Source organism: Chelonia mydas, chromosome 2, assembly GCF_015237465.2.
Source record: "Chelonia mydas isolate rCheMyd1 chromosome 2, rCheMyd1.pri.v2, whole genome shotgun sequence".
NCBI classification, from domain to species: domain Eukaryota; kingdom Metazoa; phylum Chordata; order Testudines; family Cheloniidae; genus Chelonia; species Chelonia mydas.
Genome location: NC_057850.1, coordinates 136,366,162 through 136,390,608, shown reverse-complemented (window position 1 = coordinate 136,390,608; position 24,447 = coordinate 136,366,162). Strand labels below are relative to the sequence as shown.

Here is a 24,447-nt window from a genome sequence, read left to right as displayed (position 1 = left end):
CCAGTAATAACAGCGGGAATATTAGTTTTGCTGAGGTCTAACCGAGTCAGTAAACTGTGCCAGCACACTTTTAAATGTTCAAAGGCACATTCTACCACCATTCTGCACTTGCTCAGCCTGTAGTTGAACAGCTCCTGACTACTGTCCAGGCTGCCTGTGTATGGCTTCATGAGCCATGGCATTAAGGGGTAGGCTGGGTCCCCAAGGATAACTATAGGCATTTCAACATCCCCAACGGTTATTTTCTGGTCTGGGAAGAAAGTCCCTTCCTGCAGCTTTTGAAACACACCAGAGTTCCTGAAGATGAGAGTGTCATGTCCTTTTCCCGGCCATCCTACGCTGATGTTGGTGAAACGTCCCTTGTGATCCACCAGTGCTTGCAGCATGAGTGAAAAGTACCCCTTGCGGTTTATGTACTCGCCGTCTTGGTGCTCCGGTACCAAGATAGGGATATGGGTTCCGTCTATGGCCCCACCACAGTTAGGGAATCCCATTGCAGCAAAGCCATCCACTATGACCTGCACATTTCCCAGGGTCCCTACCCTTGATATCAGCAGATCTTTGATTGCGTTGGCTACTTGCATCACAGCAGCTCCCACAGTAGATTTGTCGACTCCAAATTGATTCCTGACTGACTGGTAGCTGTCTGGCGTTGCAAGCTTCCACAGGGCTATTGCCACTTGCTTCTCAACTGTGAGGGCTGCTCTCATCTTGGTATTCATGCACTTCAGGGCAGGGGAAAGCAAGTCACAAAGTTCCATGAAAGTGACCTTATGCTTGCAAAAGTTTCTCAGCCACTGGGAATCGTCCCAGACCTGCAACACTATGCGGTCCCACCAGTCTGTGCTTGTTTCCCAGGCCCAGAATCGGCGTTCCACGGCATGAACCTGCCCCATTAGCACCATGATGCCCACATTGCCAGGGCCCATGCTTTGAGAGAAGTCTTGTGTCCATGTCCTCATCACTCTCGTTACCACGCTGACGTCGCCTACTCGCCCAGTTTCTCTTTGCCAGGTTCTGGTGCTGCATACACTGCTGGATAATGCGCGTGGTGTTTAATGTGCTCCTAATTGCGAAAGTGATCTGAGCAGCCTCCATGCTTGCCGTGGTATGGCGTCTGCATGGAAAAAAGGCGCGGAATGACTGTCTGCCGTTGCTCTGACGGAGGGAGGGGCGACTGACGACATGGCTTATAGGGTTGGCTTACAGGGAATTAAAATCAACAAAGGGGGTGGCTTTACATCAAGGAGAAACAAAAACAACTGTCACACAGAATGACCCCCTCAAGGATTGAACTCAAAACCCTGGGTTTAGCAGGCTAATACTTAACCCACTGAGCTATCCCTCCCCCTGGTATTCCAGGCGGGACTGAATCTTTATTAAACTTTTCAAGGTGCCCCTGACAGACCTCACTGAAACAATTGCCGGCTGTTGATTTCACGGAGGGAAGGAGGGGGAGCAAATGAATACAAAACAAATCTGGTCTATTTCTTGTTTTGATTCACTCCATCTATCTTTTACATCTTTGGCTGGCAGCAGACGGTGCAATAAGTCTGCTAGCCATCCTCATCTCCTGGCTGCTCGCCAGAAGACGGTGCAATACGACTGCCGGAAGGACTAAAGAGAGTGACCTGGTCAAGTCACTCCAATTTTAGTCCCTGCACCCATGTCTGCCCAGGCGCTCCTGACTGACCATACTGAGGTGGCCAAGAGCACCTCGGACATAATGACGATGGTTATCAGGCCTATTGCACCGTCTGCTGCCAAAAGGCAACAAGCTGCTGCTGTGTAGCAACGCAGTACAGCGTCTGCCAGCACCCAGGAGATGTACGGTGACAGTGAGCTGAGCTGGCTCCGTGCTTGCCGTGGTATGGCGTCTGCACAGGTAACTCAGGAAAAAAGGCATGAAACGATTGTCTGCCATTGCTTTCACGGGGGGGGGGGCGGGGCTGACGACATGTACCCAGAACCACCCGTGACAATGTTTTTGTCCCATTAGGCATTGGGATCTCAGCCCAGAATTCCAATGGGCGACGGAGACTGCGGGAACTGTGGGATAACTACCCACATTGCAACGCTCCGGAAGTCAACACTAGCCTCAGTACTGAGGAAGCACTCTGCTGAGTTAATGCACTGAATGCACTTAGAGCATTTTGTGAGGGGACACACACAATTGACTATATAAAAACGATTTCTAAAAAACTGACTTCTATACATTCGACCTAATTTCGTAGTGTAGACATACCTTAAGACTGTCAGCACTCAAGTGGTTTAGATTGTGTCCACACTGCAAAGTGGGCAGGTTTCAGTCCTACTTAAAGAGGATTCTGGATTCTGACCCAGACTCCCAGCTGAGCAAGCTAGTCTAGACCTAAAGCACCTTCAAACTCAGGTCAGAGGTTTTTCTGTAAGGACAGTAGGAGGGACTAAGGCTCAAATCTGGGTAAGAGCCTGGGTTTGCTATGCATTGTACATATACCCTTAGAAACGAAGAAGTTAATGAAATATAGTCAGTGCACACTACAAGACAGAGAAAAAACATAGACAATGTTATGAAGTAATTTTAAAGGACAGATAAAAGAAAGCTGCAGGAAAACCTCTAAATAAAGATTTAAGGCAAAATCATTAATTTGGGGAATAATGGGATGTGGGGAAATAAATGCATCCAACATATATTCATGCTCTCTTTATTCAGTATTGCATTGTCATAAAATAAAATCAGTACTGCTGCTTTATTTCTAAGATAGTGTGCTGTAAGAGTGCAAATACATATGCCCTCCTAGATAAAAAGGAGGTCGTTAGCTCCAGCAGTGTTTATTAAGGACAGAAGGAAAGGCAATAAGAAGGTGAGTTCAATAGTCACTACCCCTTTATTTCACATCCTTGCACAAATGCTGGTATGAAATCTTCAAGCACTAAGTGTTATAGCTGTTATAGCTTTGATAGCTGAAATTAATTTCCCAGCTTACAGAAAGGAGTCACTGGAGCCAAAACCCTCAGTGACCTGTTATACCTTTGCAGCTGATGGCTGGTTGCCATTTTCCATCAGAGCAAAATGGTGTTGGTGTGTGAAACTGCACAGTTCAATCCCTTTATATGGTGACCTCATACAAAGCAGTTAGATGTCTTTAAAGCAAGAGAAATTGCTTTAGAAGAATGAATCCTGTGTTTCATAGAAAGTGCTCTTTTAAAAAAAAGTTCTCTGCTGACTACTTTAAAATGCTCCTCTCTTTCTACCTCCCCGGCTTCTTCTCTCTGGTGGTCTAGGACCGGCTCCTCTCTGTCTCTACACACAAATGCACCATTGTTGGTGTGAGAGCCTTCTCCTCAGCAGCAATTGCCATCTGGAAGAGTCTTCCTGTGTCTTTCTGCCTCATCAACTCTCCATTCGTTTTCAAATCTCAGCTGAAAACATATCTTTTCTCCCTTGCCTTTGCCTCTTAATTGCGCTCTCCACAGCCACTATTTATCAATGAACATTTATAATTGTCTCATTTAACTCTCTGAAGTATTCTGGGATGCAGATTCTATTAGAGATGCATTTGTATTTTTTCTGTATGTTCTGTCCTCACCAATCCAGGTGAGACTTCACACTGGGGGTTGATCACCACCCACTAGGAAAGAAAATCCATCTGTCAGTCACAGTCACATAAACGAGGCTCCCCCAATTCTCCTCTGGTGATTCTGAGATAATCTAAAGAGTTAGGACAGGAGCAGAGGACTAGAAGAAGCACCACTGACCAAAGAGTTAATGAACTCTTTATATGACCCACTGTCAGCCATAGTTAAAGAGACTCAGCTATTAGAGGAGAGAGTATCAGAGGGGTAACTGTGTTAGTCTCCTCCTTGTTCTATTAGAGGAGAGAGGCACCTTTGCAAAAGTGCAATTTGAGGGAACCTTTGGGTAAAAGCTGCATCTTCAGAAATGGAAGCATTCAACTAATCATGCGTTAAAAAAAACCCCAAGCCTTGATTTTAATTTTTTAAAATGTTGCAAAGAAGAGAAATGAAAACAGTAACACCATTTTCTTCTATATAAAATTCACAATTATTTATCTCACTCCAATATTTATATACCCTTATGAAAGTTGGAAGGGAAAAAATGAAAACCCTACCCTAAAAATACAAAAGCAATAGACATGAGTGCTCTGTGAATGCACAAATGGCTTTTGACACCTATGCAACCCCCTGAGGCTTCCTCCCATGAAACAGTAATCCTCTTTGCAGAATGTCCTTTTAGCGGACAGGACAAGGGCATCTGCAGATACCTCTGGATAAGATAATAGTTACCAAGTTAGAGAGGCAGGTATTCAAAGCTTAAGCCTTTTTCTTGTTCTTGACAAAAAGAACGATAAGGACTTTGGATTCATGAAAAAATACAGTTTTATTTAAAGGGACTCTATCAACTTAAAATTACACTTTTGTATGAAAGCCATTTTTATTTACTATGGTTACAAGTAAAACCCTAGGTTACTGTAACTGAAAAAGATTAGAGAAAAATATTTTATTTTTTCCCAGTTTTGTTTACTGTATTCATTTGACATTTCTAATATAGCCGGTTCAATGTTTTCCTTTGCACAGTCAATACATTTCTCCTGTTTTTTTGTGTTTTTTCACACAGCAACTGGGGAGAGAAATATTCTTTGTATAAAAAAGGAAACCATAATTGTAAAACCACAAATATTGGCTGGAGTCTTAAGAACAAGTGTAGTACCTGCAATTATTATTTTTTTTAACTGACTAGTTTTTAAGTGGACACTGTCTTTCTAGAATAAAACATAAAGGGCCCTTATCCCACAAGCAGCTGGAATTAACTTGATGCATGTGAGTAGTCTCATTGAACTCACACATGGCTGGGGACCAAAGATCTTATAACCGTCTAAAGTACAAAGCAGACACTGTGAAGGGGTGGTTGGGCTAGGATGAATGATTATTAATAAAACTGTCTCTTTTAGATGGAAAATATGGTATAAATTATACTCCAATCCAGATGCTATCTAAATTCAAATGGTCATAACAAGTTTTTGAATGAGTACCCTAAAGCATCTCTCTTGTAACTGCAATGTGGCAGCAGGTTGTATAACACCACAGGCTTAGCAAACTCTGCAAGAGAGATTCTGTGCATTTTCCAGTCTTGTTTCACTCTGGCTCTGAAGATGACACCAAGAGCTGAAACATTATTTCATAGACAGATTTTAAGGTCAAAGGGGCCATTATGATAATCTAAGTCTGGCCTCCTGCATAGCACAGGCCATAGAATTACATCCACTCATTCTTTGGATTCATTTTTTTGTTTTAGATATGCCCATACAATGCTCTGGGGACATACACATTAAAAATAATAACAAACCTTACAAATGAATCAGTAAGCCTTTATGGGTTCACCTTCTCCATGTAGTCTACCAGGAGTCATAAATATCACCTCCTTCATTCATATTTTCCCTAACCCACTCCCTTCTCAAAATCCCCAAACACCATCTGGGCCATCTTCTTGCTACTGCAACACAAGCCGTTTGTACCTCTTTAAACCTATTTATTTAATAAAGTAGAGTAGTAATTTTCTCCTTTTCAATGGATTTGGATTTGTGTTGAATTTGGATTTCTTGCATTATATTTGGGGATCCAAAGACTTAAACCATTAATTCCAAAGATGTTGCAAGTTGTAGAGTGAAAATAATTTTCTGGGTGTGCCTGGCTGTGCCCTTCTCTCTCCTGTACACTCCACTGAAACCTTTCCATTTCTTTGTAACTGTACAGAACCATGCAGCTAATCTTATTGATGAGCGAGTCTAATGTTAATCCTGGCTAATTCAACAGGCAAGACATTTAGACAGGGAAAACAAGTTCTATAATCATCTGAAAAATACAAATGCATTATATCTGGAGAGGATGAATGAGTCCAATTCTGTTCGCAGGTACCCTTGCTTAGGTCCAGATTCAGCAAGCTACTTATATGCACACCTAAAGCCCGGTCTACACTAGAAAATTAGGTTGGCATAACTACATCATGCAGGGCTGTGAAAAATCCACACCCCGGAGTGGCAAAGTTAAGCAGACCTAAGTCCACATGTAGACAGCACTAGGTTGTTGCAAGAATTCTTCAGTTGACCTATCTACAGCCTCGTGGGGAGGAGGATTACCAATGCTGATGACTGCAACACTGCAACTGTGCCACTGTAGTGTTGTAAATGTAGACATACCCTAACTGTAAGCACATGATTAATCCCAAATAAGTGAGTGGGACTACTCATTATCTTATAGATAGGCACATGATTAGGAAACTTGCGAAATTGGAGCCTGAGATCTGAAGTAATATATAGTTTTATTTATAGCACTTTGAGTTCCTTCAACAGAAACAGATTGACAGAGCCAGAAGAGTACCCAGAAGTTACCTACTACAAGACAGGCCCAACAAAGAAAATAACAGAATGCCACTAGCCATCACCTTCAGCCCCCAACTAAAACCTCCCCAACGCACCATGAAGGATGTACAACCTATCCTGCAGGACGACCCATCACTCTCACAGATCTTGGGAGACAGGCCAGTCCTTGCTTACTGACAGTCCCCCAACCTGAAGCAAATACTCACCAGCAACCACACACCACACAACAAAACCACTAACCCACGAACCTATCCTTGCAACAAAGCCCGTTGCCAACTGTGTCCACATATCTATTCAGGGGACACCATCATAGGGCCTAATCACATCAGCCACACTATCAGAGGCTCGTTCACCTGGACATCTACCAAAGTGATATATGCCATCATGTGCCAGAAATGCCCCTCTGCCATGTACATTGGCCAAACTGGACAGTCTCTATGTAAAAGAATAAATGGTCACACATCAGATGTCAAGAATTATAACATTAAAAAACCAGTCAGAGAACACTTCAATCTCTTTGGGGACTCGATTACAGACCTAAAAGGGGCAATTAACTTAGGCTTGAATAAAGACTGGGAGTGGATGGGTCATTACACAAAGTAAAACTATTCCCCCCCACCTCTCCACTGTTCCTCACACGTTCTTGTCAACTGCTGGAAATAGCCCACCTCGATTATCACTACAAAAGTTTCCCTCCCACCCCGCTCTCCTGCTGGTAATAGCGCACCTTACTGGTCATTCTTGTTACAGTGTGCATGGTAACACCCATTGTTTCATGTTCTCTGTGTATATAAATCTCCCCACTGTATTTTCCACTGCATGCATCCGATGAAGTGAGCTGTAGCTCACAAAAGCTTATGCTCAAATAAATTTGTTAGTCTCTAAGGTGCCACAAGTACTCTTTTTCTTTTTGAGTTCCTTCCGGTGATCTATAAAACCCTGATTCAGCAAAGTATTTAAGCACATACTTAATTCTAAGCATCAGAGTAATCCCATCCCCATTTGGGCAAAGTCTTGAGCCTAAAACACACACATAGCTTGTGCTTAGGTGCTTTGCTGAATCAGGACCTTGCAGGATATGTCCACACTGCAGCTGGGAACAAGTCTCTCAACCCAGACAGCCTTAGAATCATAGAATCATAGAAGATTAGGCTTGGAAGAGACCTCAGGAGGTCATCTAGTCCAACCCCCTGCTCAAAGCAGGACCAGCACCAACTAAATCATCCCAGCCAGGGCTTTGTCAAGCCAGGCCTTAAAAACCTCTAAGGATGGAGATTCCACCACCTCCCTAGGTAACCCATTCCAGTGCTTCACCAGCCTCCTAGTGAAATAATGTTTCCTAATATCCAACCTAGACCTCCCCCACTGCAACTTGAGACCATTGCTCTTGTTCCATCATATACCACCACCGAGAACAGCCAAGCTCCATCCTCTTTGGAATCCCCCTTCAGGTAGCTGAAGGCTGCTATCAAATCCCCTCTCACTCTTCTCTTCTGCAGACTAAATAAGCCCAGTCCCCTCAGCCTCTCCTCATAAGTCATGAGCCCCAGCCCCCTAATCAATTTCGTTGCACTCCGCTGGACTCTCTCCAATTTGTCCACAGCCTTTCTGTAGTGGGGGGCCCAAAACTGGACGCAATACTCCAGATGTGGCCTCACCAGTGGCGAATAGAGGGGAATAATCACTTCCCTCGATCTGCTGGCAATGCTCCTACAAATGCAGCCCAATATTCGGTTAGCCTTCTTGGCAACAAGGGCACACTGCTGATTCATATCCAGCTTCTCGTCCACTGTATTCCCCAGGTCCTTTTCTGCAGAACTGCTGCTTAGCCAGTCGGTCCCCAGCCTGTAGCGGTGCATGGGATTCTTCCTTCATACGTGCAGGATTCTGCACTTGTCCTTGTTGAATCTCATCAGATTTCTTTTGGCCCAATCCTCCAATTTGTCTAGGTCACTCTGGACCCTATCCCTACTCTCCAGCATATCCCATCATCCAGATCATTAATAAAAATGTTGAACAAAACTGGCCCCAGGACCAACCCTTGGGCACTCCACTTGATACCGGCTGCCAACAAGACATCGAGCCGTTGATCACTCCCATTGAGACCAACAATCTAGCCAGCTTTCTATCCACCTTATAGTCCATTTATCCAATCATACTTTTTAAACTTGCTGGCAAGAATACTGTGGGAGACCGTATCAAAAGCTTTGCTAAAGTCAAGATATATCACATCCACCACTTTCCCCATATTCACAGAGCCAGTTATCTCATCATAGAAGGCAATCAGTTTGGTCAGGCATGACTTGCCCCGCTGAATCCATGTGGACTGTTCCTGATGACCTTCTTCTCTTCCAAGTGCTTCAAAATGGTTTCCTTGAGGACCTGCTCCATAAGGCTGACCGGTCTGTAGTTCCTCGGGTTCTCCTTCTTCCCTTTTTAAAAGATGGGCACTATAGTTGCACTAAATATGGGCACCAGTGCACTAAAAACAGCAGCGTGAACAGCGGGGCTTGTGCTGGAGTTCGGGTTCTCAAGCGCAGGGATTCAGGTAGGGTTGACAGCCTGAGCTGCAGCCTAAGTGTATGAGTCTATGAGTCCACACTGTTATTTTTAGTGTGCTAGCTTGAGCCCTGTTAGCATGAGTCTGTCTAGCCAGGTTGGGAGGCTCTCTCCCAGCTGCACTGTAGACATGCCCATAAAGCACATTTCATTCAAGGGAATCAGAGTGCTATAAATAAGAGTTTTCTGGTACTTATACATATTATCATTAGTAAGGAGCTTGCTCACTTTGCATACTTTAGGTTAAAAACTCTTCATAAAGCAAAAGAAAAGGAGACAGATTCCACTGTTTGTTAGCAAGATCTATAGCACCACCAGCAGCAGTTTGAAAGCATATTCTCATGAGCACTGTTTTTAAAAAATGATTTGTCTTGCCCTCAAATGCATCTTGCTTGTTGCAGAGGTAGAAGTCTATCAAGGGCCTCGGGAAGAACCAATAAAGGGAAAAACACATCACCATCACGAGCAAAATCTCTTATTTTATTTGTTATCCTTTTTTGGCAGCAAAATATAAGAGTGGTGCTGAGCACTGTGGTACTTTATACTTTATCAGTACACACAAAATATACAAAGAACAACAAGCTCATTACTCTGAAAGCTTAAACTATAGTCAAAGATTGATGTCCTAATCAGACAGGTCAGACCTACAACAGCCTATCTCTTAAGGGATTTTCCATACACAGTTGGCAACAAAACAAACAACTTTCTTCCCTTCAGTTGGACAGCTGCCCAAGGGCTCCCCATCCATGGCTAACAGGAGGAAGCAGTGGTTGTACAATGAATAAATTGCTATAATCATGTAACTGTCTTCCTGGGAAACCTGAAGAGATGAATCAATCCTTTTAATGAAAGACTGAGCAGCGGAGATGGAATAAGAGAAAAGGGTAAGAAGGGTGTGGGAGGGGGGTACATCTAGGCTTATAGCAGTTATGACCTCTTTTCAGACAGAGAAAAATATTTTATTTTAACTCTCCTATAATTTATGTTTGAATCTCAGAAAATCACGGAACAGTTCCTTGGACCAATGCAATCTTTTTAGGCTGTTCTGAAAAAGCTTTCCCATCTGGGAATTCCATATGTATGGAGGAATCCCAGGGTGGAGTACAGCTCATATAGGGGGCTCTTCTGTTGAGTATGGTGGAGGGAGGAGTGTTTGGAGTGTACTGCACTGGGATAATTTTAGAGCACCTCTGTGGCTGTTTTAAATTTCCGGCAGGAGCTGAGCTGGCTACCAGCAGCCACTGAGATCAAGGGAGCACAGAGGTCTCTCTCCCCCACCAATGCCAAGTGCGGGCCAGCGAGGGCTGAGGATCTGGGCCTATGGTTTTTGTGAAGTTTTAGATAGAAATTGTACTGAGCCATCTGCTTTTTATTTTTTATTTTTGTTAGAATTATTTCCTAAAAATTGGGTGAAATAATGAAATAATAAGCTTGGTTTTTGCAGGCTAAAAATCTTGGGCCAAATCTTGAAGTTCTTGTTCGGGCAAATCTCTGATTCAACTCAATGGAATTACTCCTGATTTATACTAGTATAAATGAAAACAGAGTTTGGGCTCAGAACCCTTTTTACTGCCCCATGTTTTGTGTTCTTGTTTCTATTTGGAATGTAGCACACGTTACACATTTATTTATGTATTTCAGCTTTTTCTTTTATTTAGGTCCCAATCTTGTTTCTATTTAAATCAAAAGCAAAATTCCTATAACTTCTATGGAAGCCAGATCATGCCATTACTTGCTTATTGGACACCTAGGCTGCCACAACATTTGAATACCTCACATTCAATTTAAAATAATCAAATCCAAACAAATGAATCATCCAAGGGGCTGATTCAATAAAATTTTATGCAACTCACCTTCTGTAATGGTAGTGATTATTTAAAAGCTTGAATATACAGGTTATATGCATATATACATGATTTCTCTTGACGTTCTTTTTCAAATTATACAAAATTTCTGGTGGTAATTAGCAGACAAAGCCATTTTAAAAGAAAATCTCAAAGTGTCTTACCTCTGCTTTTATTTTATTGTCTCCAAAACAGAGATGCTGCAAGTAGGCTGCAGCATTGGACTGTACTGAAGGGAACTGATGCTGTAACATCTGTATAACTTCAGGAAGTTCTGGATCTCTCCATCCAAACTCTCTGTACACAAAGAAACAAGAGTATCCTCAGCAAAGAACCTGACAACAGTGAATACATGTATTAAATGTGGCAATAATTCACCCACCAATACAGTTAGAAATGTATAGATAAAACCCTGGGGTGTTTTTTTTTTTTGTTATTTTCAATGCCAGAAAGAATATGAACATAGAACTTCCCCCCTTTTTACTTCTACCATTCTAACACAACTTTATAGAATTGTAGGTTTAATCTGAATTATTTATTCTCTCATCAAAGGCCCTTCTAAGTTTTAACATAATCTAAATCCAATGCACTACAGGAAACTCTGATAAAGATGAAATGAAGAAAGAAAACTAATTATACACACATGTGCACACATGCGTACTTAATTAAAATTGGAAATGTTAGGCTTAAATATTACTGACTGCAGAAAAGATTCATTTAATTACTATAATCATTATGTGACAAAATTGATATCTAATGCAGAAAACAACCATGTACTGTGTCTTTTGTTCACTGTATTCAGGTACAATGTAAACTAAAAAGCAAAACTAATGCACCAAAATCACACAGCTGATATCTTTTACATCTTTGCAAATATATGCCTAATTGAAACTAACTCTGCAAATGTCTCTCAAATGTACAGTCTTGATCCTGTGAGGCGCTGAGCATCCTTAGAGCCAAATGACGATGGGATTTGAGGATTTCAGATCATCTCAGCACATGTTCAGCATCTTGCAGAACTGGGCTCTAAATGAATATGTCAAATCAGGTACAACTTTGTCTCTGCACTCAAGGGAATAGTGCCCAGGAAAACTGCCCTGATTTTGTGTCTCAGGAATCAGATGTATGTGCAGCATCTCCGAATGAAATGAAGAAATCTCACATGCCTTTAATTCTTAGGGCTGAATTTTTCCCTCATATAAACACCCACATTTTCCACTGACTTTAGCAGGATTTGTGCATGTGAAATCTGACAGTAGAACATGGCTTTCAAGCTGAAATTCACACAATACTGGCACAGAGCCCGAGTAAAATGGGCTTAGTGCGAGGGAATGGTGCAAAGGTTGAGAAAACCATATCTGCCCTCTGATCAGGACACAGCGTGTAGAGAAGTTGCATAGGCCCTTTGTTGTAGCCACTCCAGCCACTGAGGCTTGGGATTACTGGACACCCATTATCTGGAACCACTGCTCCTCACTTGGTTTGCTGCCAAACAGTCCATCTGCCCTGACCTACGAGGACCAGTGCCAAGTTCTACCTTGTATAAAGGATTCAGAGACACATACCATTCACTTCCTTCTTCCTAAATCATAGTGACTCTGCTGAACTGAGACCTACCATACCATGTTGGGTGAATTCGCTCAGTTTGAGTAAAACTTTCAGTATACCTGCAGCCTGTCTTTAGCAAAATCAGACAGCTCACACTTACAGTACAAGTTCCCCAAAATGAACTGAAGCAATAACAATGCATACTACAAAACAAGATTGATCCTGCAAGAACAAGTAGTCTTTGTTGAAATTCTAGCATCACCTATTTGTCTTTTCTTTTATCTCTCTACTATTCCATCTCACATACCATTTTCTGTCAGTCAGCCCGAGAAGTATCATTGTACGTCGCATCCTTACAAAGAGCCAGGATGATAAATATATGACACAAAATAAATATATTCAGAATTCTGTGCTTTATCAGTTCAGACTAAATAAGCTGTGTTTGATGTAAGTGATAAATTTTACATGAACTGTTTATTAGAGAGAAAACATAAGGACACAACAACAAATCATATGGTGGCTGTTCCAGGGTGGATTTAGACTGTGAGGAACTATCCAAGACCTTAGAGACTAACACATTTATTTGGGGATAAGCTTTCATGGGCTAAAACCCACTTCATCAGATGCATGGAGTGGAAATATCTGATGAAGTGGGTGTTAGCCCAAGAAAGTTTATGCCCAAATAAATTTGTTAGTCTCTAAGGTGCCACAAGTACTCCTTGTTGTTTTTGCTGACACAGACTAACACGTCTACCACTCTGAAGCCTATCCAAGACCTTGTGTGCTCCTATGACACTGACAGGCCAAGTGCCAGGGAATGCTAGAGTCTTAGGACAATTCACTTCTATGTAAAAAGAAAAGGAGTATTTGTGGCACCTTAGAGACTAACACATTTATTTGAGCATAAGCTTTCGTGAGCTACAGCTCACGTCATTGGATGCACACAGTGGAAAATATAGTGGGGAGCTATATTTCCACTGTATGCATCCGATGAAGTGAACTGTAGCTCACAAAAGCTTATGCTCTAATAAATTTGTTAGTCTCTAAGGTGCCACAAGTACTCCTTTTCTTTTTACGGATACAGACTAACAGGGCTGCTACTCTGTCACTTGTATGTGAATATCAAAGCAGTGTTAAGTGTTAGTGTGGGTTCAAACTAAGTCACTCATATGCTAATAGCGATCAAAGGAGCTGTTGATTGTGTTGTTTTTGTCTATCTCCTGTAGTTTGCTATTACATTACTTCTACGTTATGTATACCCTGTAATTAAATAATCCCTGATCCAAGGTGTGTTAATGTAAGATCTTAGGTGTTAAAACTTCATGGAAACTAAAGAAGGATTGTTGTTTGCTCTTACTTTTCCTTTTACATTGTGTATACCCCTGTGACTAAACTCATCAAACATGAATGGAACCTAGGAAATGCTAATGAAGGACTTAATGGCTGTAACAGGAAATGCTAGTTTCAAAGCAAGGGTTCATGGAGGAGTAAAGACACTTATCAGATTGCTTTCTGTGTGGAAAAAGCTATACATATGGATTCATGGAATGAACCAGCATTTCTGGACTGTTTGGATTCTAACAGGGTGGAATAACTAAACAAGAAGGCAGATATCCCCAGAATTATTCTGTGTAACCCTGAAATACTTTTGTAGACTGGCAGATTATTACATCTCTGCTATCATTTGGATTTACAAACTTTGATTGACCTGTTAATGTATTTTACCTCCTTTGATGTCTCATTTATTTTTCTTAGCTAATAAATCTTTAGATAGTTTACTAGAGAATTGGTTACCAGTGTTGTTTCTGGTGTAAGATCCCGAGTACCAATTGATCTGGGGTAAGTGACTGCTCCCTTGGGATTCGGAGTAACCTGATGTAGTATGATTTTTGGTTTATATAATTTTTTATCACAAAAGTTCCGGTTGTCGGGAACACAAGCTTGGTGAAATCTAATTATAGAATATACCACCAGTGTGGGATGTCTGCCCTATTTTCTGAAAGTCTGACCTGAGATTGGCACTCAGAATTTTGAGACACTCCAGACAGCATAACAATTCTATAGCAAGTCTGACTTAAATTCTGCAGTTCTCCAAACCAGCAAAGTGGAGATTCTGTGGCAGCTTGAGAAAGGGTTCAAAACTGATGTTTTTTTATTGAATTAAATATGAACATGAATAGCACAATCACTACAATATAGCCACTGATTTAATTTTTTATTAAATTCAATTTATTTTTTGCTGCCTCTAAATTTTTAATGTTCAATGTGTTGCAGTATTTGCATTGAAAATGCATAAGTGTATTATAGAACTATCAGGGGAAAGCTGGAAGTTTTGGCAGTTCTTCAAGGGACAACTGGGACTTCAGGCAGCTGAAAAGCTGTTGGAAGCAGTTTGGGTTTGTGAGATAGCACAGTAGCGGCCCACATGCTCAGGGTCTACTGATCATCGTATTTGGGGTTGGGAAGGAATTTTTGCCCAGGTCAGATTGGCTGAGACCCTGGAGAGGTTTCACCTTCTTCTGCAGCATGGGGCCCAGGCCACTTGCAGGTTTAAACTAGTGTAAACAGTGATTTTCTGTAACTTGAAGTTTTTAAACCATGATTTGAGGACTTCAGTAACTCAGTCAGAGGCTAGGGGGTCTATTTCAGGAGTGGGTGAGTGATGTTCTGTGGCCTGCATAGGGTTAGCAATGTGCAGGAGATCAGAATATGTGCAGATGATCATGATGGTCCCTTCTGACCTTAACATCTATGAGTCTATTAAATGATCAGCAGTGAAATGGTTAACAATGTTGACCTTCAAATATACAACATAACATTTCAAAGTTGACACAAGAGCATGTTTCATGATGTTGGAAGACTGATTTAAACTCACTTTGTGTTTGGAAAGTTTCTTTTGCAACCATGGTGTAAGTTGATGTGTCTGCACTGGTTTCGGTGGAGCTACATCAATTTACACTGACTGAAGATCTGCCCCCCTTCCCTTTTTTTTTTTTAAACAAGAGCTTCATTTCTGCAATGAGAGATGGATGCCATAGCAAATATTACAGCCAAAGAATGATGCAGTATGTGGCCTCTGACTATGGCAATGTATGCAAAAGGAGATGAAAAGTGATTTTGGTTACATATTCAATTTCTATTTGGCAAGCAGGTAGCACAAATCCATGAACAAATCACAGCTGAACAGGGATGGCATTATACGCTAACAGGTACTACAACCACAGATTCTGACATCACTTACACAGATGTAAATCAGGTGTAACTCCATTAACCGCAGTGGACCAAATACACCTTCCAGAATATTTTGTTGCCAGGGAAAAGAATAAGGTAAGTTAAATAAGAATCAGTATGAATGTCTGAAAATCTTTCTGGTAAAGAATCAGTAGTTATTCTCCTGATCTAGCAAAGATATACTACCCTGCTTCAGCACAAGACTGACACAGCGGGATATCAAACTGTTAAACAGGCACCTCGCTATCCTCACTTCATAGCAAGAAAGGGCAGAAACGGTATTATTATATGTAAGCAGAGTCAGGGATGAGCCCTACCCTGAAATCTGGTGGCAAGTTGTGGTGGGTTGTGGAAAAGAACTTTGGGGGCTGATCTCATTTGCATAGGCACACCCAACCTGCCTAGATGGTCACTTTGGCTGCTGTAGGAGCCCCAGTTTCTTTGTTATTGGGGCAGGAAGAATAAACTGTTATTATCCTGATTATATGAATCAAGGACAGTGGAACTGTATTTTGCCTTTTGTTATGATGGAGGGACTCACCATCAACTAAGCAGCACTTGCTAGGCAAGGGTCATGGGTTCCACAACCCAGTGCATAGAGAGAGGTTGGGGATAGGTATTAATATGTGGTGGTATGGGCCTCTAGTAAGGGCCTTACATGCTAATTGCACCTTCTCCTCTCTCCACTGTGGAATATCAGAGCTAGTTTTGATTCTACTAGGAGTCTAGTTGCAGGCTGCTTAGCTGAATTCACTTTGGGCCAATGGTGCACTAGCACTGATGCTCCCCTTCTACAAGCTGAAATCACTGAAGAGCTAAAATTACTGAGAGGTGAAATCACTGAGTGTTGTGTTAAGTAGTGGGGGGAGGGGGCTGACGATATATTGTGGAGCGGCTCGCAGGACGGCTGGCGGAGTGGTTGGCAGGGCAGAGCAGAGCGATTCATGGGACAGCTGGTGGAGCACAGTAGAGCCCCATGGAGAGGTGGGGCAGTCGGCTTCAGACCAGGTAAGGTGCCCATTAACCCCCCCATTTCCATCCAGGTTGGGAGGTAAAACTCTGCAGATAAACTTTCGAACTCTGGGGCTGCACTGACCAGGGACAGAGACTTTGGGGTTGCTGGACTTTTGGGACTTTGGGTTGCTGGACTCAAGAACCAAAAGGAAAGCACACGGCCCAATTTGCTTGGGGTGGGTTTTTGCTCATGGGTTGTATTATGAATCCTGTTGGTGGTGTTTCCCCAACATAATGCCACCTTGTCTCTCTCTGTTATTAAAGGCTTTTTCCAGTAGTTGACAATGGCCCACCTTGATTATCACTACAAAAGGTTTTTTTTCTCTCCTGCTGGCAATAGCTCATCTTACCTGATCACTCTCGTTACAGTGTGTATGGTAACACCCATTGTTTCATGTTCTCTGTGTATATAAAATCTCCCCACTGTATTTGCCACTGCATGCATCCGATGAAGTGAGCTGTAGCTCTCGAAAGCTTATGCTCAAATAAATGTGTTAGTCTCTAAGGTGCCACAAGTACTCCTTTTCTTGTTATAGTGTTGTCATTCTCTGGAAAACATTACTACATTTTGATGTCCCAGTGCAAAATTGAGGTGATCTCAAATGGGTCACTGATTTGTTTTAATATCAACAAGAATTCTTATGTTGTACAATCAAATTCCTCACATCATTACACAAGCCATTAAAAATTCAAGAAAACTTTGATCTTTGTAATCATATCAGTTAGGAAATGCACATTTTCTTTATTTAAACTACTGCCAGGTGACACCATTGATTATTATGATACAAGCCTACCTACTATAGCAAATTAAAGTCATGTGAATGTGAACAGACAAGAGAAGGATTAATCAGAGAGTGAATTCTCATTACACTTCAATGTGAGTTGGTACTTGACTTCCTTAAATGGCTTTGAAATTCTCAGTCACAGTTTTTACATAGACTGCAGCAGCACAGGTGATGCCCAAGATCATAGGTGAGAACACGGGTAGCTTATGGTACCTTCAGCACTTCTTCTTTTCTTGATTTATGCCAAGTGCTCCCTGACTGCAGCTGAGACCTAGGTCAATATGTTGTTCTACTCGTATAGCTGATAGTCAAAGTTTTTTGCTAATGGGAACTTTTCTTTCCCCCTCCCTAAAAACTGCTTAAATTTTTTTTCAACAATATCCCAAAGTAATGACTAAAGTATATTGTACAATATACTGATGAATACATTTGAGATCTGCTATAGCAATATATAACAAAACTAGAAGATGCTGGCCATTTCTGCAAGAGAAATCCAGCCTTTTCCCTTCGAGTTCTGTGCAAGAATTGAACACACTGCAAGTAGGTAAAAAAGCTTCTTTCATAAAATGTTAGAGAGGTGTCTTCACACAACAGTGAGAGGGTTGAAGCCATTCAAATTAAGAAGAAAAAATGCTTCAGCTCCTTATTAAAATTATTTTATTCTGGAAAATCTCATAACACTATTTAAGATTTATCCACTGAAGACAGTCCTGGAAAGTTAATAGAAAAGACAAAAAATATTTTTTTCTGCAGAATACGTCATGACAAGTACCAACAGCTCCTGGTTTTCTCATGAACCATTTGAAAAATTGTAAGGGAATAGGAAAATATGTAAATCTAACCTTTACTATATGTATCTAACACTTAAACCACCAATATTTTGAGTAATATAACACAGTGCATGCACATGTCATATTCCAAGTATTCAGAAATATGGTTAAAAATAAAATAACAGGCTGTGATTATTTTGCATGAGAACTTTATATTGACACCAAGCAAAATATTGTAAATGGAATTATAAAGTAATCTTTTGTACAGAATCCTAGTTTATATAAAGAATGGCAGTACTGCAGGCTATATTATACCAGAAACCTATAAAGTCTTCAGTCCACAAATTTTGGAGAAGAACAACTTGAAATATGAAGCTTCAGCAGAGGAAAGACTACGGTATTATTATTACCAAAATACAGGGACCCAACTCTTCCATGTTATCACTAGAATGGACGGAACAATTCATAACAAATTCTTTGATGAATTTAGGCTCTTTTTTTAGCTTGTGGAATTTGCTATTTGAAATTATGACAATTTTTTGTACTTTTTAAACTGTATGTTTGATTTCTAACCGTTTCCTGTGTGCATTTCATATTCATTATTTCATCTGGGCTGGATAACTGCAGCTGATAAGTCACATGGCATTATTTCTATTTCCCAATTGGGGAAGTGAACATTTACTTCCAAAGTGACTACTCAAGATTCAGGTTCTATCATCCATGTGCTAATAAAATGTGATCACCCACATGTCTGCAAAATTAGCACAAAGGGGAGTGAGCATGGCAAAAGTGACTTTACTTAAAAATTCTACTGTCTCATCACTGCCATTGTTCTATCCAGCTCTGCTGACAAACACTTGTATGGCAACAGACTAGAGCGTGGGAAGATTCACTTGAGCCGTGGTTTCTGAAAATAAAATAAAAAGAGCACCAATATATACAAGATGACCTGTGTTTAACAGAACAGACTTTCTTTTAAGATAGGAATGCTGTAATTAACTGACAAATCATACCTCTGATATAATAAAAAAATGATATTTTTAAAGATAGGAAGACAAATTTGGGTGAAATTTTCTTGCACTGAACACAGAGACATGCCATAATATCACAAGTGGGAAAATGACCCAGAAGCTGACCACCTCTAATCTGGCCTATCTTAAACATTATGGTGAAGTCACTGCAGTTTGCTTCTGACAGGAGCCATAAACAGGCATTAAGGAATGTGGTCTCTGTGTTCTGTGCTGGTTCACATATTTATTTCCCTGACCCAGTGCTGTATTCTGTATACAGCTTGTATGTAAATTATTCCTTCTCATAGTAAAAAGGGAATGTATGAGGTGGCTGAGCTAGAGGTTAGCTTCAAGCAGTATACAGGCAGAAATTAATGCAACGTTTGCAGTGGGTTGTGTGTTTGCTCATTTGGCTGTATTGATGTATTGGGGTGTGTGGCGCAATCACTTCAGATTTTTGGTAGTTTCTTGATTTTGGCCCACATTAGCCAAACATATTTTCCTGCTGCTGCGAAGTCTGGTATAGTTTCTGACACCAATATTGTTGAATGAAATGGAAAGGACAATTCACGATCAGAGGATACAAAATCAAAAGGAGCCCATTGAACAAGAATCCTCATATGAGGATACCATATGACTTAAGACCCCATGATCATTCAAAGAGGAATATAAAGGAGTAAAAGGTGAGGCTATGGTTACTCTTCTTTCTGAATTGCACAAGTAACTCCAAGCTTTACTGCTGTGTGCCACATTCTGCATGTCATTAAAAAAGAAAGCAAATAGGGCTGGATCCCTTCCCCAAATCCAAGATGTTTTGGCTACCCCACTCTTCCTGCAAATAGTGGGTACAGTTCAGCAGATTCTCTGAGGAAAGGCAACAGTGGTGGAGGTCAGGAAGCTCTAATCTCTTTCAATCAAAAACCTATGTACATGAAATGTGAGAGTGTCTTTTGTGTCACTTACTGTGAGGTGCGTGTGGACAATGTCTCTTTCACCTAAGAACAGGTATAGGTGAGTTCCTAGACTCCTCATCTGGGCTATCGCCACTGTTAACACCTCATGAGTATCCTGGGGGCAGAAGATAGGCTGAAGAGTGACATTTTGTATTGACAGTGATGATCTCCATAGGCCAACTGAAGAAACTACCAATGACAGGGGCTAATCGGAATATGCAGAAAAGCTTTTTATAAGTTCACAGATGTTAAAATGTCTCAGGGATAGTGGAAGATAGAGTTTCCATCCTGAATTTTGTCATCATCAATGGGTTCGGTCTATTTATATCTGAGATGTAGTTCTGATCTGTTCCTGTCTATGAAAAACATGGAACAGAGCTCTGAGCATCTTTCATCATGAGGGACAGGCTCTACTATCCCTAGCTCTTGAGGTGTAGGATCTCCATCAGAATGGCTTGATGTTTCTCATTCTCTCTTGGGACTGAAAAGAGGATGAAGAAGGCACTCTAAAGAGTATTCATGTGGCACTGTTCTCCCTCAACACAACTATTCTGAAGTCAGTTTGGAACCAAAAGTTTGAAAAGTGTGATATCCTTCCTATATCTGGCCCAAGTGTAGTTATGCTGATTAACTGGAAAGACGGGTCGGGTATGTTCCATGATTTGAGGCTTCCCTATGTGTTCCAAATCTCAGTCTTAACCCTGAATTAAGAGGGGAACCTTCTCTGGTATCTTTGCTGTATACAGGAACAAAAGGAGATTATATCATTATATGAGGGCCTGTACTCCTTCTTGGACTTTGCTGGGTGGGAAGCAAACACTTTGATATGCCTGTTTTATCAGCTATCATCTTATCAACTTTTCCTTGAACAAGAATATCCCCTGACAATTCTGAGGCACAGAAGGTGGCTTTGGCTAGTTTTCCGCACCTAGTCACTGAACATTCTGGTATAGTTCTTGCTGTCAGATAGGTGGAGTCTCAGAATCATTCCTCCAAGAACATAACAAATATTTTCTTTAGTATTGACTTGAATTTGTTGTTGGTGGGAGGCAGATAACTCCACCTCTATAAAGCCCCTGAGTAGTCACTTAAGATAGGTTTCACCATGTTCACATACAAAGGATCAGAATTTTAAAAGTGTTCTGCACCAGGAGTGACTATTGAGGATATTTCATGTAGGTACCCAAATGAGAGCTGAACTTTTTTAGAAATCTGTTCCACAATATTTAATTAATCCTGTTAAACAGAATCTCATTTGTGTGACTTTAATCACATTGGACAGAAAGTTTAAAAACTGAACTTAAGACTTATTATTAATTATAAACAACAAGTGCTTTCACCGATACTGTAAGATTCACAGTGCTATGTTTTACATGTGGGTACATTAAGGATGTGCATGTACCACATTTTAACTTACAAGGTTCTACAGTCTCCTCTGCTCTGTTTTGCAATTACATGAGGTAGCATGGCTTCAGCTCTAGTGACTGTTACTAATACCCACAATGTAATGGTGTTCAACACGTAAGAGTTCTACAATATTGTAAATGTACTGTAGGCTCCAGTGAATAATACACAACAATCCCATCCACTGTACAATTTAGTGTATAAACCAGGTTTCAGAAACCACTTTGGCAAGAATTGTGAACTACTGTATTCTGAAAATGCAGACAGTTGGGACTTCTAATCCAAACATATTTGACCCTAGAGACTAACAAATTTATTTGAGCATAACCTTTCGTGAGCTACAGCTCACTTCATCGGATACATGATGAAGTGAGCTCTAGCTCACGAAAGCTTATGCTGAAATAAATTTGTTAGTCTCTAAGGTGCCACAAGTACTCCTTTTCTTTTTGCGAATACAGACTAACATGGCTGCTACTCTGAAACCTGTCATATTTGACTCTATCATCTAAAATTATATGTATGTTATGGAATATGTAAGTGAAGGTGACTGATAGTGTAAATGATCAATTCAATATGAATACTTTACTTATTTTACAGGATTTTGTATAGGGAAAAGATAAGAGAAAGTAAATTAGGACGTGTTAGTTACTCCTCATAATACAAGAACTAAATGAAATTAATAGGCAGCAGGTTTAAAACAAACAAAAGGAAGTATTTTTTTTTTTTTACACAACGCACAGTCAACCCATGGAACTCCTTGCCAGAGGATGTTGTGAAGGTCAAGACTATAACAGGGTTCAAAAAAGAACCAGATATGTTCATAGAGGATAGGTCCATCAACAGCTATTAGCCAGGATGGGCAGGGATGTTGTACATAGCCTCTGTTTGCCAGAAGCTGGGAATGGGCGACAGGGAATGGATCACTTGATGATTACGTGTTCTGTTCATTCCCTCTGGGGCACCTGGCATTACCCACTGTCGGAAGACAGTATACTGGGCTAGATGGACCTTTGGTCTGACCCACTATGGCCATTCTTATGTAAGGGACCAGGATGTAGGCAGTATGGCCTAGCAGTAATAGCTGGACTGGAGTTCACACATCAGGGATGGTAGTCAGTGAGCAGGGGTCAGAGGAATTGCAATAGCTGGGTTAAGTAAGCAAGAGTCAGGGTCAAAGTCAGGCCAGGGTCAGAGACCAGAGATCACAGACAGAACCAAGCTTGAGTCAGAAGACAAGAATCAGGATCAGAGCCAGGCTGGGATTGGAGGCCGGAGATCAGGAAAGGTCTGGAGTCATAGCAGGTCCAAAGTCTGTGGTGTTATCCAAACAACTTCCAGGGGTACCCTCCAGGGTTAAATAGGGTGGTTGGCCAATCAGAGGGTCCACAGAGTACTGTCACTCTGGCTCCCTTGTACAGTATTTCCTGAGGTGCCTATTCTCTACAGTCCTCCCTGGCTGCAGCTCTGCATGGCTTCATAGTGGCACTGATGAAACATCAGCATCCCAAGCTTTGCAAACCAGGTTCTAATCCCTGCATCCTTACACTTCGTCCAAGTAATGTCAGAGTAAGAACCTTTAGTATTTAACCCATGAGAATATTTGGAAAAAAATCAATAGATTATCTTTTATTTCATTAAAAGTTATCTTAAACTGATTGACTGTCACTCCCTAAAATACGTCTCTCAATGTAGATGACCAAATATATTAAGACCAGGAGTTTCAACACTGCATTTTTAGAATGCCTTATTATTCTTGACACAGTTGGTCGTAAGGGCCGATTTACATGCCATATTGTACAGTGGGAAGAATTGTTTGTGTATTATTGGTGGGGCCAACACTAAGTTTCAAAATAATGCATGAGTTCAGAGGTTCAATAACTTTAATACAATGGGAGTTTTGCATGAAGAAGGCCCTCAAGATTTGAATTTATATTCTTCCTACATTGATCAGATTTGAGACAAAGTTTAAATCTCTCTAATTACATTTCACATTTAAACATAAATTGATATTATGTGTGAGAATTAGGTTTTTCTGTGGGTAGATGAATTCAAGTTTTGTGATACCCTGTTCCCTACTGATTGGACCCTAGCAGCATAGTGACCACTATTTTAAATAGATATATTAAGTATGGATCAGTATTTTTGGGGGGAGGGTAAAATCTTTTAAAAAAATATATGTAAGATGAACAAAAGACTAAAAGCTCAGTTCAGCAGACATAACCTGTATTTTTTGCTGTCTACTATTCCATTGGTTATCAGTTATTCATTATTCACAGTTTTATGCAGAGATACCTATTTGGGAAAAAAACAACACGATCACCCAACAGCTACAAATATATGAGCACTGATCGCAAAGATGCTAGATCATATAGTAATTTTTTAAAAAAAACATATGTCTCTCCAGTTGGTGTAATAGGGACACATCTCAAATACCAGTTTTACACCAAATTTGAGAAGCAGGTGTGATAGCTGCATATAATATACATCCATTGGTCACAGTAAATTTCTAGGGAATTTGAATTCCTATTTCTCAGTTACATTATTAGAGCAGAACAGTCACATCTGATCAAGCAGTTGGCATAGACAAGCATTGACACCCACAGTTATTCCAGTCCCAGCAACATTCCCTACGGGCAGTGTTGTAGAGATGCCTGCTGTAGACAACCATATGTTTAACAAAGAGTGGAACAACACAAAGTATATACCATAGGAAGAGAAAACACTTCTCATTATCTTTAGATACCAACATTAGGGCCGTAGCCAGGGAAGGACAAGCAGGGCCGTCACGCAGGGAACAAAGCTATGGGGGCAAAAAAATGGGGCAGCATGGGGGAGCACCTGGAGTCACATGCTCCCTCCCCCCGCATTTATTTCTGCCTTCCATTTAACACAGAGGTTTTCAAGCTGTGGTGTGTGCCTAGGGTGACCAGATGTCCTCATTTTATA

The 24,447-nt window shown here is 40.9% G+C and overlaps 1 protein-coding gene across 13 annotated transcripts in view; it reads right to left on the bottom strand.

Moving 5' to 3' along the window:
* CTNND2 (catenin delta 2) overlaps positions 1 to 24,447 on the bottom strand; it is a 1,164,839-nt gene that overhangs the window by 272,814 nt on the left and 867,578 nt on the right. For all 13 annotated transcript variants that reach the window (XM_037893329.2, XM_037893327.2, XM_037893326.2 and 10 more), the window contains one exon: positions 10,951 to 11,083. In XM_037893329.2, the coding sequence (XP_037749257.1) occupies positions 10,951 to 11,083 (133 nt within the window). The remainder of the gene's footprint in view (positions 1 to 10,950; positions 11,084 to 24,447) is intronic.